The 17,003-nt window shown below is 40.3% G+C and overlaps 1 protein-coding gene across 1 annotated transcript; it reads right to left on the bottom strand.

Annotated features, from left to right (window-relative positions):
* Nucleotides 1–1,528: 1,528 nt before the first annotated feature.
* Nucleotides 1,529–3,504, bottom strand: LOC129720629 (probable serine/threonine-protein kinase DDB_G0282963). The gene is made up of 2 exons (XM_055672117.1): nucleotides 3,337–3,504; nucleotides 1,529–2,542 (listed from the first exon to the last, which is right to left on the bottom strand). The coding sequence occupies exons 1-2, from the start codon at nucleotides 3,502–3,504 to the stop codon at nucleotides 1,529–1,531; spliced, it is 1,182 nt and encodes a 393-aa protein (XP_055528092.1).
* Between the last annotated feature and the right edge of the window lie 13,499 nt (nucleotides 3,505–17,003).

The following is a 17,003-nucleotide window of genomic DNA, read 5'->3' as shown; positions in this document are numbered from 1 at the left end:
ATATTTAGACCTGACATAGCAATTGTCATTAACCTAGAAAAAGAGGATGGGCTTGTTTTCAAACCCATTGGTAACCTTTTCATTTGGTATTGACCTGTTGGTGTTGTAAAAGCTGTTATAGGTCTGTCTTAACCAAGGTGTGAGAAATATCTTGCGCCCGATAATGAGTTGATAACTTCTTCAATATTTGGCAAGGGAAATTTATCATCTTGAAGCGTTTGGTTGACCTTTCTATAGTCTATGACTAAACGCCATTTTTTTGTATCATTGGCCGATTTTTTCGGTACCAATAATATTGGGCTGTTCCACTCAGATTGTGCACTCTCGATTATATCGTTTTCAAGCATAGTTTTTATTTGTTTGTTTATTTCATCTTTTTGAGAGTGTGGTATTTTGTATGGTTTTGTGTATGAAGATTTAGAACATTCTTTTATGTTTATGGAAGGTTCATAAATTCGAGATGTCGTCAGATGATCATCCTTTAGGCAAAATATATCATTATATTTTTTTACAAATATCGGAGATCGTCTTTTTCTCGTCCTTCCCCAAATGATCTAGTTTTAATTCTTTGAACAGTTTATCAATCCTGCTCTGTTCATGCTTTAGTGTTGTGATTTCAATGACGTTATAATCCGTTAGTGATTTGGTTTCCACTTGCAAACTTGCAACATTCACAGGTTTATTATTTACGTTTAATATTCGTACTGGTAGTTTATTTTCAATTGGAGTAGCTACCGAGTTAGCTACAAAAACGAATGGTGATATTTGCTTGTTTAAAATCACGCATTCACATTTTATCTTTGTTGGAACGAATGTTAGGATCCCAGCTCTCGCTGGTATTGTTACGCTGGTAGTAACGTAGTGGTAACTATGATAATTGTTGAAAGGAATCGTAATTTTACACTGTTGGTGAGCTAATTTTAGTTTCATCGTTCGTAAGTCTATGCTAGCTTCATACTTTCTCAAAAAATCTGTACCGAGCAGTGCCGGTACGCTCTGTGGTAAATTTTCCGATACATGCAACGTTACGGGGAAACAATAGTCGCCGAAACAAATTTCAGTGGCTATTGCCCCTAAGGACTGTGATCTTCCGTTTATCCCTGTTATAGTAATAGCACAGACTAACAGACATAACACGTCGAACAAATTTTCAATAAAATCATCGTTTGGATAATTCCAGTACTTTACGTTAGTAACACTAGCACCATCTGCTGTCGTGTTCGCGCTGCGTCATGTATTTCGACATCAGCGCCAGCGTTACTGCATGTGTCAAATGGGGAACTACAAAACATGTATATGAGATTGCATGACAGCGCCCCAGACGACGTTTTCGCGCGATGACTGTTATTCGATTGAAAATTTGAAATGAACGTTTTCTGTATTAGTAGTAGTATTATGGTAATTGATCTTAACATTTCTGGGTACCAACTGTTTTGATATAAGCGAACAACTGGCTCCGCTATCGATTATGAAATTTACGTCCCTTTGATAAAAATAAAATTTGGCACGTAGCAATCCTTTGTTTGCGTTATTCACGAAAAAGATTCGCCACGTTCACCTCTTCGTTATTTCCATTTTCTTGTTCTGCCATATTTGCGTGACGATTATTTTGTTGTCGTCCGCGGTCATTGTTTCTATTATTTGCGTCGTCGTTATTTTCGTTATTATTATTGTTGTTATTGAAACGTCTATTGTTGTTTCCTTGGTTGTAATTACCTCGTTGGTAATTGTTTCTGTTATTTGGATTTCCTTGGTTTTGGTAAAATTGTCCTCTACCGCGGTTACCGCCTCTAACTCGGAAACCACGGCCTCGTCCCCGCCAGTTTCCGCGAGGGTTGTTATTATACCTCCGAAACCTGGGTTGAATCCACATTATGGATTCGTCGCTGGTATCATTCACTTCCAGTGCATCACTAATTGCTTTTGTTAGGGTGCCTGGGTTTCTGGCCTTTAAGAAAAAAGCTGTTTGATGATTTTTTAATCCATTAACAAATGCTTGTACAGCAATGGGCTGTACTATATTAGCTGCGGCTGCTTCCGTTGCGAATGTGTCGTTCGAAACCTGCGCCGATGCTAGTTTTGTAGCTAGCTTTTCTATTTCCGCACCAAACTCGGAAAAAGTTTTATTAGTTTGTTTCATTTGGTTTAGTTCATTCTCTACCGCCTTCGGGGTGATTCGGACTGAAAATTTGTCCTTTAATATTTTTTTCGCTTCGTCGATCGACTTGGCTTTCTCGATCACTCCGTGTGATGCCCTAGTCAAACGAGTCCGAAGGAAGGTTAATAGAGCTGTCTCGGGAACATTCTCCGAGTACGCTTTGAGGAGGTCTACGGTTTCTAGGAAATGTCCTAGCTCTGCGCAGTCTCCTGTGAATATGGATACAACCTTCAGGGCTAGCGAAAGGTCGAGTTTTGCTGCCATTTGTATTTCGTCAGAATCGGAATTTTCCGATTCACTAGTCGTCGTGTCTTCTAAATTGCCTTGAAGTATTTCTAGGCACTCCGTTGCCTTTTCTTTTAGGGTTTTGTACCGTTTTCTGAACTTTGGATAGTTTTGAGTCCCTTTAGACTCCAGAACTATCCTTCTAATCTTCTCTAGTGTTCTATTAATTAATATTACCTGCTCCCTCTTTGTCGGGGCTGTTAATTTTTTAAACTTTTTCAAATTTACAAGCAACTTATTTAAAGCGTCACCCGCTTCGAAGAATTTTTCCATATGAGAAAATTTGTTCCATATGGCTATTTGATTATTATATAGGTATTATCAAATATTTATTGTATGTAGGTAGTAATTTTTTTTTTGTTATTTTATTATTATTATATTTTTTTTTTTACTTACAGTTGCCTACATTAATATTTTGAGAGGTACTCTGTGGTACTTTTATATTTGGAGAGCTATATTTCTGCCTAAAACAAAATATACTTTAGTGTTTATTTTTTTTTCCTTGCTTCGAAATACTTAGCTTAGGCGCTGAGCTATTGTCGGTGTTCCAAGTAATTAGAGAATAGAGCTCATCCTTATATGTGGACAGTTCTTCTAGGATCCTCCTGGGTTCGTTGTTTTCCACCGCTGCTCCGGCTGCCATTACATATAAAAAATCGATGACCCTGGTGTATGCAGCTGTTTATCCATTTGTTCTTCGATATGCGCCAGGACTTTGTTACAGAGTTCTAGCACTCGCACATTTGAGTCGTGCCGACTTATTTGGCTCATTTGTGTGTCTTTTTTTTTTGTATTTTGTCACTTTTCACTTATTGTTTGTATATTCGCGGCTTATTACTTATTGTTCATATTTGCGCGACAGTATTATTTAACCGCACCGCACGGTCAGCTACCCGCTCGGTTTGCTGCCGATGCAATTTGGCTAGCAATTTTACCGCGATATAGCTCACGGCGACGGCTGCTAACACGCAGGCGGCTACAGCGATCGCGGTTTCGTTACGCTCGCTGCTATTAGTGTTGGTTACGGGCGCGATAATTTCATCGGCCGAAAACCAACCCATTTTGACTGTTCGTAACACTGAAATGTTTTATTGGTTCACCATTTGCGCTTGCATTTTTTTTCTCGATTGGTCAGCGTGCGACTAGACCGAACCAAGCGCCACTCTTTGAGTTTTTACCACTAGCAGATGTTAAAACTGATAATCTTAGTGTATTTTTCTGCCATTTTTCTGCCAACATAGCTTCCCAAGAATTCGTTCCTTTTTGCCAAAACGATAGCTTTTCATACCATTAAAATAGATTTTTCTTCATCACGATGAACTTCACTAGCTTCACTAGCTCCGGCAGGATTGCCATGTTGTATTTGGTTCGGATTTTGTGATACACAACAGAGAGTTAATAACTTCCTTCTTGCGTGCCCGTCTGGACGGGACTGACTCACTTCTTTATTTCTATTCTTCGCCTAAACTATACCACTGGCGATGACCGGCAGCATAACGCGGGGTCAGCAAAGTGCTCGATCGCATGACGGCAGTACAGTCGCTTTACGCCTACGTCGGCATATCACGCTGAACCATCGCTTGCTCGACCGAACTACACGCCACACACCGCGCAGCTATCCGAGCCATCTACCACAGTCTCGAACTGCGCTCACCAGGCAAAAGTCCCTCTATCGACTTCTCATAACAGGCAGAGACTCTAAAGTTTAGTGATAGATCCATGTTTTATTGATTGTTACAAATCTCCGAAAAAAATTCTTTTTAATACTCCCAATCCAATTTCTCCATCGAAAGTTTAACGTGTTGGTCTTTTTGTTCAATAGTTAAGAAATGCGGCACCCATCTCGCGTACAGTTTCTTCATAAGTAAACGAGAGGCTCAACGCGCTCCTCCTTCGAGATGCCTATGGTTTTCACAAGCTCGTTCAATTTTACTCAGTCGTTTAGCACAATTTCTTAATTTTTTGGATATTTTAGGATTTTTCGGAGGAGATGTATGGAAAAAATGTCATCATCGAATTCAGGAAACCGACCAAGTACATATAGTTTATTTGCCCAAAATAATAACCTGTGAAAAATTCAGTTTAATCAGCCATGCTTTAGGGGTGCCTCGAAGCGCTTAAATTGTTGGTGTTTTGATCCTCGAACATTAACCTCTCTATTAAAAAATAATGTTCAACATAATCAACATTAAAATGATTTATATGTGGTTTGGTGAATTATTTTAATGTTCATTAGGCATCTTGAACTAGATTTTTTATTAGGGATATCCATTTTCGAGGGACGAAACATCGAAACTTTGAACACTTTAAAGCACCTTTCAAACATGTCCGATTGAGCTGAAATATGATATGACCATTTTCGCTGCTACCATAATAGAGATACATTCACGATGGAAACCAATACTACAGACTAACAAACGTAACACTGCAACCTAGCTCCATCGCCACAAAAAACGTTCATTTCAAATTTTCAATCGAATAACAGTCATCGTGCGAAAGCGTCGTCTGGGGCGCTGTCATACAATCTCATTCATATTTTGTAGTTCCCCGTTTGACACATGCAGTAACGCTGGCGCTGATGTCGAAATACATGACGTCTACAGTCTGGGCCAATACTTTAACGGATGAATTACCTGCAGCAAATGTTACGTAACACCTATCGAGCTATTGCTTCGCTTGCACAGTTCTTTTTCCTATCCGGAAGCAATCCAAAATCAGGTAATCAATACACGAAACTTACTTTTTTTTTTATTCTTGCTTATTTTTCGTCGGTCTATTTCCGCCACTTTTGGCCAATTACCGACGCCCAGGGAGGCGACTCCACACCCAGGTCCCTAACTCACGACCCGTTTTATTAACGGACCGGCGCCAACGGCTTTACTTCCTCATGCGATGGAAGGCGTGATCCCAGAGATTTTTCGCCTCAGAAAATCTCCCGGTGTCGGCTAGGATTGAATCTAGACCAGTTGGGTTGGTTGTGAGTGGATCACGCCACCTCACAACCATCGACACCTATGTCGGCGAACCCAGGCATCGAGCGTGGTTGGCGGAGACGTTACCAACCACACTAGGCCCCCGCTCCACACGAAACTTACTGTTTCCCATGATAATCAAATAACAGAAGTAACGTCACTCCGATATTAGGGTTTGCATTCCCGGGAACGATTTCCCGGGAAATACCTTTTCCCGGGATTCCCGGATCCCGGGAACAGAAATATTGATTCCCGGATTCCCGGGATTCCCGAGTTCCTTGAAAAATTCTGCAAGATTTACTATATTTTTCTATGCAACAGTGCAATAAAACTACATACCCTATCAAACACGAAACTGACGTCGTCAAACTGTGTAGCAGCTTTAAAGTGGGCATTACACAAAACAAATATTTGCTTGAAATGACGGTCAATATTTGCTTGCTTTGTAATTACATATAATTTGCTTCAATTATTTGTCAAAAATATTTGCTGTGTTTTTCAGTAAATGAAAAATCAGGTCATTATTCGGTTTATTTAATGCCTGAATTTTTTAATTGATAAAATTTTCGATATCTGTAAATTGATGAAAAATCACAGGAGGGTTGTGTGCAAAGCCACGACCGCAATGTTGAATTAGAATACTTTTACAAGAAAGATAACCCGGCTGCTTGCGTGTCAGTCATTTTGAAATCGGATTCGTTTCGTATATACCGCTTGGTAAGCACAGTATTAACAAATCGTGATAAACATCACACTGCTGTGCATTTGCAGCAGCATCAAACCTCAGTTGCAGTTTATTAATAACTATTCATTATGCTTTTCCAAAACCATTAAGTAGCTTCGAAAAAGGCCGATTGCTGCAATTGCAATTTTCATTCAATTATTGCATAAATGCTTCATGGTCAGATATACCCGCTGCAACTACTACGCTATTCGTAGCCATGCCACAGTTGTGGCCGCTATACGCTGCCATTGGTATCCACTGTCCCTGCATCAGCTGGCCCAGCTGCTATCGATGCAGAGATCCGCTGCAACTGGTACGCTATCCATTGCTACCCCACAGCTGTAGCCGCTATCCACTATCGCTGGTATCCACTGCACTGCTACTGCTGCTGCTAAGGGATGACTGCTGTTGTCGCTGTCTAGGACTATTATGAGCAGCTTCGGCTGAAACAGGCTCTTATATAGGCCAAATAGCAAATTTTCAATCAGCAATCATATCGTCAGTTGAATTCAATACTGGCACAACTCAAAATTCATAGTTTCGAGAAAAACGCGTTTGAAAATTTGCGTCAAAAATTTCTTTTTTTCATTTTCGTGAAAAATCCAACTTAAGATTTCCCATATTTACTGAACTTGTTTGGGTCTATCATGTGCATGTAATGAGCAAGTAATAAGAATTGTAACCCCATTTTCTGTCTTTTTAGGGATATTTTAGATTTGTGCAATAAAGGCACATCTACTTATATTTCTGTAAATATTGTGAATTTTGAAACGTGTCTTTGTGAGATGAAACTTCATAGTATTTGGCATCGTTTGCCATCAATAACTCAAAACTGCAAAATTTTGAGTTGTGCCAGTTTTGAATTCAACTGACGATATAACCACCAATCAGAGGTCGAATTTTTCGTTTTGACAAGACTTGAATAAAATAATAAAATTACAATTTCTTTATTTGGGAAGAATCTTAGTAGATTTTCCAATCTATTGCTGCAAGGACGAAGGAAATCCATTGAATACTAACCGATTTATTAGCATTTGAAATTGGACATATTTTTCACTTTTTTCGGTTTTAGATTTTCATTTCACATCCCTATGTAGCCGAACTTCCTGAGAGAAGTATTCTACTTCAAAGGACAATTTCCACGTGTTGTAACGTGCTGGAGCACGAAATCTATGTCTGTGATAGGGAACCTTCACGTTCACGAGGCATGACTGGAGAAACGCGTCTGATAATGCGGTAAAATTTTTAATGTCTTTTTGTGCAAATTATTATGCTCAGACAAAAACTTATTTTGAATTGGATGAATTTTTAGTGAATAAACGTTAACCGTTTGTTATTCAAAGTTGGTCATGTTGATCGCAGCCTTTGCGCTGCCCGTACAGTGGGGGGTTCACTAAATAAAGTAAAAGTAAAAATTAGACAACTACAACAGAATTTTATTGCATCCCGCACAGAATGTCTGCTTGTGTTGATGCCAGAAAATTATTAACCTTCAATTATTTGTTTATTTGCGTTGAAAAAAGCATTTTGCGGTACAAAATCGGTTACTGATTACTACTTTTGAGCTGCCCTAACATTGGGGGAATTAAGATACACGGACAACATGCACTGTGGAAGCTATTTTACATTCAGTAAATTCGACGGGTGCGACAGATTTAAATTGCTAGGATGCAACACAGAATGCTTGCTTGCGTTGACAAAAATTATTAACTTTCAACGACCTGTTTATTTGCCTTGAAAAAAGGCATTTTGATGTTCAAAATTGGATTTTCTGATGGCAATCTTCATGCTGCCCCAACACGGGGGGAATGATGGCTGTCTGGCGTCACACGCTGAGAAGAACCGCGCTGCTCCTGAGACGTGGTGACCAACCACAGGGCTAGTGCTGCTGCTAAGGAAGGACGACTGCTGTTGTCGCTGTCTAGAACTATTATGAGCGGCTCCGGCTGAAACAGGTTCTTATATAGGCCAAATAGCATGTTTTCAATTGCAAGGTATATGATCCTGTCGACCGTGCTTGGGAAGCAAGCATATAACGACCAATCAGAGGTCGAATTTTTCGTTTTGACAAGGCTTGACTATTTTCAATAGTACAATAGTGTAAATAATAAAATTACAATTATCTTCTTTTGGGAAGAATCTTAGAAGATTTTCCAATTTATTGCTGCAAGGACGAAGGAAATCCATTGAATACTAACCGCTTTATTAGCATTTGAAATTGGACATATTTTTCACTTTTTTCGGTTTTAGATTTTCATTTCACATCCCTATGTAGCCGAACTTCCTGAGAGAAGTATTCTACTTCAAAAAAATTTGAAGTCCGTAAAACAATGTGACCTTTTTTAAATAATTCAATAACACTCAAAGTCAGGGTCGATTTCATCGTTAAAATCGTCGTAGGTATGCGAATGCCCTTTTTTGAGTCGTATTGAACTATGATTTTTCAGTATTCTATTGTTTCCTTCCGGTTTGTCTCAGTCTTTCACAGAAAACCGGCTTATGGCGGAAAAACGTTCAAATCAACCAATCCAAATTCTTACACGGAATCCTGAGCAAATATTTTCTATGGTGTAATAAGATAGCATATCGTCGGTTTCGTGCAACACTGGCACAACTCAAAAATCATAGCTTCGAGAAAAACGCGATTGATAGTTAGCGTCGAAAATTTAATTTTTAATTTTCAAGAAAACTTTATTGCCAATCCTCATTCAACGTTTTTGGGTCTATTATATAAGCACATTTTATGAGCACGTTGTACAAGATTTGTGTTACAAGGAGTGCCTGCCCATAACTGTTGAATAAGTGTGAGTTTTGAAACGGGGTTTTGTGGGAGAAAAATTTCCAGTATTTGGCATCGTTTGTCATCAAGAATTCAAAAATGCAATATTATGAGTTGCAAGTTGCACGAAACTGACGATATATATTATCCCTAAGAAATATTTTGCCCAAAAAGATCGCACATTTTTCATTCCAGATTCCCGGGAATTCCCGGGAAATGAAATTTTTCATGCCCGTTTCCCGGGAAATCAATTCTCGGGAATATTGCAAACCCTATCCGATATCAATCACTTGAGAACGTGTTAATAACATGTCATAATATTTTGATTTTTTTCATTCTAGTTAATGTTTGTGTATGGCCAAAGACTTTTGAACCAATACAGTATACTTAATGGTAAGAAGAACGTAACTACTCCTGGCCAGTAAATTTGTTAATTTTTTAGAAGGTACTGAAGAAGGAACGGCAGGAGAGTTTAACCGATTGCTAGAATCGGTATTTTCTGCTTTTCTGCGTCATTTCATCATGTCATGCAGCGGATCTTTCTTCATTAGGGCTTGCGGCATAAAAAATAAACTCAAATAATAAACAAGAAACCTGGGCCCCGGCAGCCGGTACTAATAGAGCTAACATACTTCACACTAAAAAAAACTGTCGAACTAGACCAACAGTATGCTAACCTTATAGTGGTTTAGGGTTTCCTGTTAAACTATAAGTAGGGTAAAGCATGCATGTGTCAGGTCGACAGACCCGAATGGCTCTATTGCAAAAACGGGAAACAGAAAGTGCACAGCTATTACCTACCTGCACGATGTAATCCAGCGATAGCGAAGAAGGTTTCGCCGAAAAGTTATAAGCATGAGCATTTGACCAGCCGCAACTTTCTGAGTTGAAATCTACTAAAACGTTTGAGTCATGTCACTGCCACAGGGGCTGGAAGATCTTTGCCAGAGGGGGGATGGGGGGGGGGACTCAAGATCAGGTACCCGTCGCGGTGATCCAAGAGTCATGGGTTTACAATGAAAAGATCCTTAAATTAACCAACAGCAGCGGTGAGTTGATCTATTGCAATCAACAGTCTAATGCAAGAATTTCAAATCTGTTGACTACCTATATGATTTGTTTTTACTACAAGATTCAATCCACAGAATTTAGTTGCCATATAGGTAGAAGTCACAACGACCTGGCATAAAAATATACAACTGGCCCAGGTTGAACGAAACACCTTCGTTGGGGAAAGAAACTTTCAGAAGAACAACGTCAAGTGATTCTGACCTGGAAAGTTATGTGTCCACAGGGAGGATTTTTCCCAGTGTTATGGTCGCTAGTGTTTGACATTTTTCTTTACAAGCTATCGTAGCTTGGCAATGGAAAAATTTGTTATACTGACGATGTATAGGGAACGATATAAACACAATTTGAAAGCAATCTATGTTTTCATTTCACTTTTATTTTCTCTAAGGTCCTCTATTACAGTACATTGATTCAAAATTTGATACTAGTCAATTATAGGCCAATGGTCGAATTTTCGAGCGAAGATTGCCCATCAGTTTCAGCACAGACTGAACGCAATGGTTTTGGCCACTTTTTTGCAATTTTTCGCACATTTGGATGGAATCTGGTGGTTTTCCTGGGGACAATTTGGCGGATTCATCGCCATTGGCACGAAATTAACTTTGTTGGATTGGTACCAGGCCACCGTATCCTTTGAGTGGTGCACTGATGCCAAATCAAGCCAAAACAGTACTGGGAGATCATGTTTACGGATCATAGGCTGCCCAGACGACGATTGAGACATTCTAAACAGCGGTATTTATTGTGTCATTCACATATGGTTTGCCAAATCATTACCTTTTTACCGAACTTTGCGGTAAAAATTAATGTCTCTGCCTCGTCAACAGTCTGGCCATCCCGAGCCGCGCAGTACTGATCACCCGGAAGCGTTTTGTAGTCTCGGTTTGACGGATACGGCTTGTTTTTGACTCCGCTTCGACTTTTTTTTGATCCTTATATGTCTTTAGACCTGATCTTACCGTGGCACGGTAGACGGTACTGACCCTACTTTTTAGGTCATATCCTGAACTGAGGCATTTACCGGTGAAGGCACGCAAGACTTTCCGGTCCAAAGTTCCGTCTACCGGGTCTGGTTTCCACTCAGATTTTGGCTTGTCCTGAAAGATGCAATCATCAACATATTTTCGAAGCGCGTTTCAAACCAATGCTTACACCACAGACTAACAGACATAACACTTCGAACAAATTTTCAATAAAATCATCGTTTGGATGATTCCAGTACTTTACGTTAGTAACACTAGCACCATCTGCTGTCGTGTTCGCGCTGCGTCATGGATTTCGACATCAGCGCCAGCGTTACTGCATGTGTCAAATGGGGAACTACAAAATATGTATGAGATTGCATGACAGCGCCCCATACGACGTTTTCGCGCGATGACTGTTATTCGATTGAAAATTTGAAATGAACGTTTTTTGCGGCGATGGAGCTAGGTTCCAGTGTTACGTCTGTTAGTCTGTGCTTACACCTTACATTTTCGCCAACTGACTCATGGACAAAAATTTCCGATATTTCATGGGTTAACCTTTACTCGCATTGACGAAACTACCAATGCAGCATCAATAATCATAGTAACCCATAAATCACCAGAAAAATCGACAGCTTTATCAGTCAAACTCTAATCGTGATGGCAAAAACAGTGAAGCTACTTCGTTCAGGAGTATGCGCGTTCAAAGAACGTAACCCTGCCGAAAACGGACATCGTGCGGCACTTTGTGGATACCGGATACACCCGACCCGGCATCTACAACATCTTGGCACTAACAGAAGCTCCAAAGGATGCTGAAGAGGAAGACCGAGATAAGTGGCTACATCGCTGCGTGCGCTTGGCCGGGAGGTCAAACAGGGAAAAAGTACTACATATCAGGAAACGGCAGTCCCGTCCACTGGTCTCGGAGCTGCAGGCAATGACACAGCGGTAGCGGCTGAATAAGATGATCAAGTGGGTTTTCCCGGCGAATCACGACGTGACAGTGGTGATGGACGACGAAACGTATCTCACCCTGGATGGCAACGACGGACTCAATTCCCGCGCGAAGGAAGTGAGCTCTGAAGTGCAGTTCATTTCACACACCAAGTTCATCAAGAAGGTGCTGCTGTGGCTGACAATTAGTGAGAAGGAGATGCCAAAGCCGCACTTCCTTTGCTCCGGATTGCTCGGACGAACACATACGATTCGCATAGATTCTCTAGGAGTCCTCACATTGGATTCGTGAGCGTCCTTGAAAAGGACTCCTGAAAAAAGAATCCTCAGGAATGCCCTGTATATGGCTGAGTGGGAATCCTCCGGATCGTGTTTGCGATTTCTTTCACGATTCCGTCTCCCTATAACTCGGTATCCTGGGGATTCTTACTCAGGATTCTCTGCGTGTTAGTAAGGGTGGCCATGAACGGGGAAGTTTATAGTATAGGAAATACATGTCAGAAGTGCCGTCGTTCAGCAAGAAATACCGTAAGGACGAAGACGCGGTGTTTTGGTCGGATCTGACGTCGGCCCAATACTCGAAGTTGGAGGAGATGGCGCAGCTGAATATGTAACCCACCCAACGTCTCCCAGCTGCGTACCATTGAGAATTCCGAAGTAAACCTGCAGCGTAAGATCTACTCCGAAAAATTTGTCACAAAAACTGAGGAGGAATTGATAAATGTTTTCGTCCGCCATGGCGAATGTTCCGGTTAACTGCCGAAAGGTTGCTCGCAGGGCGTAGAATTTGTTATGCAAGTAAGTGAGGATAATTATCTTCCATGGCAAATTGATCAAACTGTCAAACTCTCTGTTTTAGTTTTGTTTATCATCATTCGGAAATAGGACTGATGAATACCCAATAACGAAAAATAATATTAAAAAGAATGTCAATTAGTTTAGATCAAAATAATACATTATTGAATCAGAATTATCTAAGCAAAGGTACACTTTCAATATACTTGAAATAAATATCAGGACACAGACAAGAAGGTCAGTTATTCCGTCTGGATCATCCAGCTGAAGATAAAGCGGAGAAATCTATGTCTTGAGGGTAAAGAAGACGCCTGAATGAACCGATAAACAGAATACGGTGGTCGAACCCTGCGCCAGGAAGTTGTGCCTCGAGTGTTAAAATGCATCGTATAGACTGTTCCGAAAATTATAAATACATCTTTCTTGAATAAAACAAAAAGTACAGGATTTTTCGGGTCATTTTATTCTGAAATATAGATAATAAGTGTTTTCTTTCCAGTTTCAATTCAAGTTGGGTTATTTTTCGTAGGATACGCGAGTTCTCTAACTTTTCTCTTAACACTACTCATAAGCTTTTGCACAGTGTGTTCTCTGACCATTTTTACCACTTTAAGCCAATCTTTTTTAAATTTTTCAACATTGTCCGCTGGTTTGACATATTTCCTTAGCTTTGCCTTGGTCAAAGCCCAAAAAGTTTCAATAGGGCGAATTTCAGGGCAGTTTGGAGGATTCATCTCCTTTGGGACACATGCCGGGCCGGATTTACGATTGTGGGGGCCCGGGGCCCAGTTATAGTGGGGGCCCCAAAATAAAACAAAACTGTTTTTTATCGTACGAGTTAAAAGCATTTATTTGCTATTGAAAAATTACCAAAAATTTGTTAGAATTTTTTCTTAAGCCCTATTTAGAGTTCCAAGCGAAGTGAAAATCTCATACAAAATGTTCATTTTTTTACGCTCGTGAAAAATGCAACCTGCAAAAATTTCACTTCGCTAGGAACTGTAGACAAATTCGATCAAGCGAAATCGAAGGTTGTGGATCTCATCTTTTTCACTTGTGTTCACTTTTTTCACGCATGCAAACGCTAGTGAAAAAAGCAGCAGCAAGCGAAAACTTGCGTGCGTTTATATTCTGTCAGTTGCAGCCAATTTTCACTTCGCTCGGAGTGTAAACTCGTGAATTTCGCTTCACTTAAACTGTAAATTGCAGACTGGTGAAATACCTGCGTGTTCCACAAACGGGTTTTCACGACAGATTTCGCAAGCGAAAATTTACGCTTTTTCACTTGTCAAATTTTTCAATTCGCTTGGAAACTATGCTTTACGAGTTTTTTTGCAGAAAACTTATTAATAAATAATCAACATAACTTCTTCAGTATACTCGTACTCGAAACTTAATAATGCTAAGTTTGACTGCCTTTCATTCTTCACAGTCGCACGCAACCTATTTTTAATATGTTTCATCTTCAAATTTTTTTCTTGATACCTGAAAAAAAACTACCGCAATTTGAAAAAAATGCGATCCACAGGCAAAAATTTGCACACAATTTGAGAAAGACTGCACAAATATAAGACGACTCTGACAATAATGGAAACTAGGAAAAAACTACACATATCTGCAGGTCAATTAAATTTGCACACGAGCTCAGAAAATCTGCATTTTGCAAAGCACATCTGGTATCCCTGATTCGGAACAGTTAGCAAAAGCAATGCATCAAAAAACTTGTGGGTTATTTTCTTTCTCTGCTTTACCTCCCATGCGCTAAAGCCCTAGAGTTAAAGTTTGGCCGACTGTCACTGAAAAGTTCCAATCAAACAGTCAACAGTTTTTTCATCATAGTTTTAACATTGCTGATGTTCGATTGGAACGAGTTTTGACACTTCGATTGGCGCTTTTAATGACAGTCGGCCAAACTTTAACTCTAGGCGTTTAATGCGCGCTGGTTCGATTCAAATGGTGTGTTAATGTGTGTCATTCCAAGAGAATCCAAGGTGAACTCTTATGGATGTAGTTGCGATATTGGCGCTCGCGAAAAAATAACACTTAAGGAAAGTGTCAGATTGAAATGGTCTGTTCGAATTTTCTTACTATAAATCGAACTTTTGATTAAATCTCTTTTTTAAAGAGAAAAAATCTTTTTGTCGATTTGTGGGGGCCCGGGCCCCCTGGGCCCCCCATAAATCCGGCTCTGGACACATGTGACATTATTTGTTTTATACCACCCTAGTGCATCCTTAGAGTAATGGCAGGAAGCAAGATCGGGCCAAAAGATTGGAGGATTGTTATGCTGTTTAACCATGGGTAACAACCTTTTCTGCAAACACTCTTTCACGTAAATTTTACCATTCATTGTGTCATTCGTAACGAATGGACGAGATTTTTTCCCACATTCACAAATGGCCTGCCAAACCATTACCTTCTTGCCGAATTTTTCGGTGTAAATGGCTTTCACTGGTCCAGGGACATCCTTTCCCTTCGGTGATGTATAGAATTGCGGTCCTGGCAGAGTCTTATAGTCCAGTTTTATGTGGGTTTCGTCATCCATGATAACACACCCCATTATTTTGGTCCGAAGTTTGTCATAAAGCTTCCGAGCTCTCGGTTTCACAGATTCAGCTTGTTTTGGATTTCGTTTTGGCTGCTTCTGCTTCCGACGGGTCTGCAGACCCCTTTTTTCCTTGGCACGCATAACGTTACTCGCCGAGGTTCCAAGCTTTCTCGCCACATCTCGTACTGATACTAAAGGATGCCGCTTGTAGTATTCCTTAACCTTTTTGTCCATTGTGGGATTTTTTTTCTCTGTGTGGACTCATCACTGCGACCAGAGACATTTTGATCTATTGTGATATTGCCCAGGTGTTTTATGTATTCCGCACTTCATATTATTGGCAGTATCACTATTGAAGTGAATGATACGCTTTTTTTTTTAATTTATATTCGTGCTTGTGTGTGAGAGTTTACCCTTTCATTTCAAGCTTACTGCTCTACTATACCGAGCCTCTTTTCTATCCTACCAATATCGCCAAATTACAATTTCCTGAACTGAAGCTACACCTAACGTTCCTCTCTGGCCAGGTTTATTCTAAGAGGGACTTATTATGTCAAGAGGAAGGAGTCTTATCGAAACCTCGTTCCTCGTGCCAATATCGCCAATTACAATTCCCTGTAGAGGGTAAATATTTCTGAAATCAGTTTTATTATAAGAAGGACTTATTTTGTCAAGAGGAAGGAGTCTTATCGAACCTCGTTCCTCCTACCAACACCGCGTCACAATCACAATTCCCTGGAGAGGTACTCATGCTTCACCTCTGGTCAGGTTTATTATAAGTAGGACTTATACTTTCGTCAAGAGGAAGGAGTCGTATCGAAACCTCGGTCCTCCAAGCCAAGACCGCGTCATAATGAAGAGAACTATTATACGTTACTCAGAACAGTTTTATTATAAGAGGGACTTTTTTGTTAGGATGAAAGTCAGCAATGGTACTATAGAATTCAGCTTGAAGAAAGGGTATGTAGTAGAGAGCCTGAGAATGAACCCACGTTAAAGTCCTTTGACAACCAAATGGCCTGATTCTACTAAGATTCGAACCCACGACCACTCGCTTATCAAAGCGGACTCTGTAACCTTGCGGCTACGAAGCTCTCTCCCATTGTGGGATCAACAGGCCCGGGTTTTCTACCACGTCTTGGGGCATCAGTAAATGTGCACTCTTCACAATACTTCCTCAATGCGGTTTGAACTGCTCCGACACTTAAACCTTCTTCTCTGGCTAATTTTCTTATAGGAAGACCACTCACGGTGCCTCATTTGTGCACAATTCGCTTTCTTTGCTCGGAAGAAAGGCCACGCATTTTCAAAATTTCGCACTTAACGTTAGAAAAAATGACAGCATCTGTTTCTTTCGGATGTAAACAACAGGACGCAGCCAACGTTTGGTTGAATACTGCACGTTATTTGAAATGACGGTTGATCGTAAGTGTATTTATAATTATCGGAACGGTCTATAATGGACGACAAAATGTACATTAAAGCGAACGCCAAGCTGATTGCCGGCCTGGAATTTTTTATCGGCAACTTCCGCCTGGATGTTCCGTAAGAAATAGGTCGATAAATTTGACCGGTGGTGTGGTAGGGGATCTGCGGATGATGCAAATTCAGCAAGCTGTACATAATGGCTGGCACCATCAATGTAGCTCCTGCACCAGTTAAACTGCCGTGCTTCTCAACGTGGCTTACTATCTGCTGGCCTGTTTCAAACCGCTTTTCACCGCTCATAATTTGGATTCTACAAACCAG

The sequence above is a fragment of the Wyeomyia smithii genome, chromosome 2, assembly GCF_029784165.1.
Source record: "Wyeomyia smithii strain HCP4-BCI-WySm-NY-G18 chromosome 2, ASM2978416v1, whole genome shotgun sequence".
Lineage (NCBI taxonomy): Eukaryota > Metazoa > Arthropoda > Insecta > Diptera > Culicidae > Wyeomyia > Wyeomyia smithii.
The sequence above is the reverse complement of the archived record's forward strand: the minus strand, read 5'-3'. Positions and strand labels throughout refer to the sequence as shown.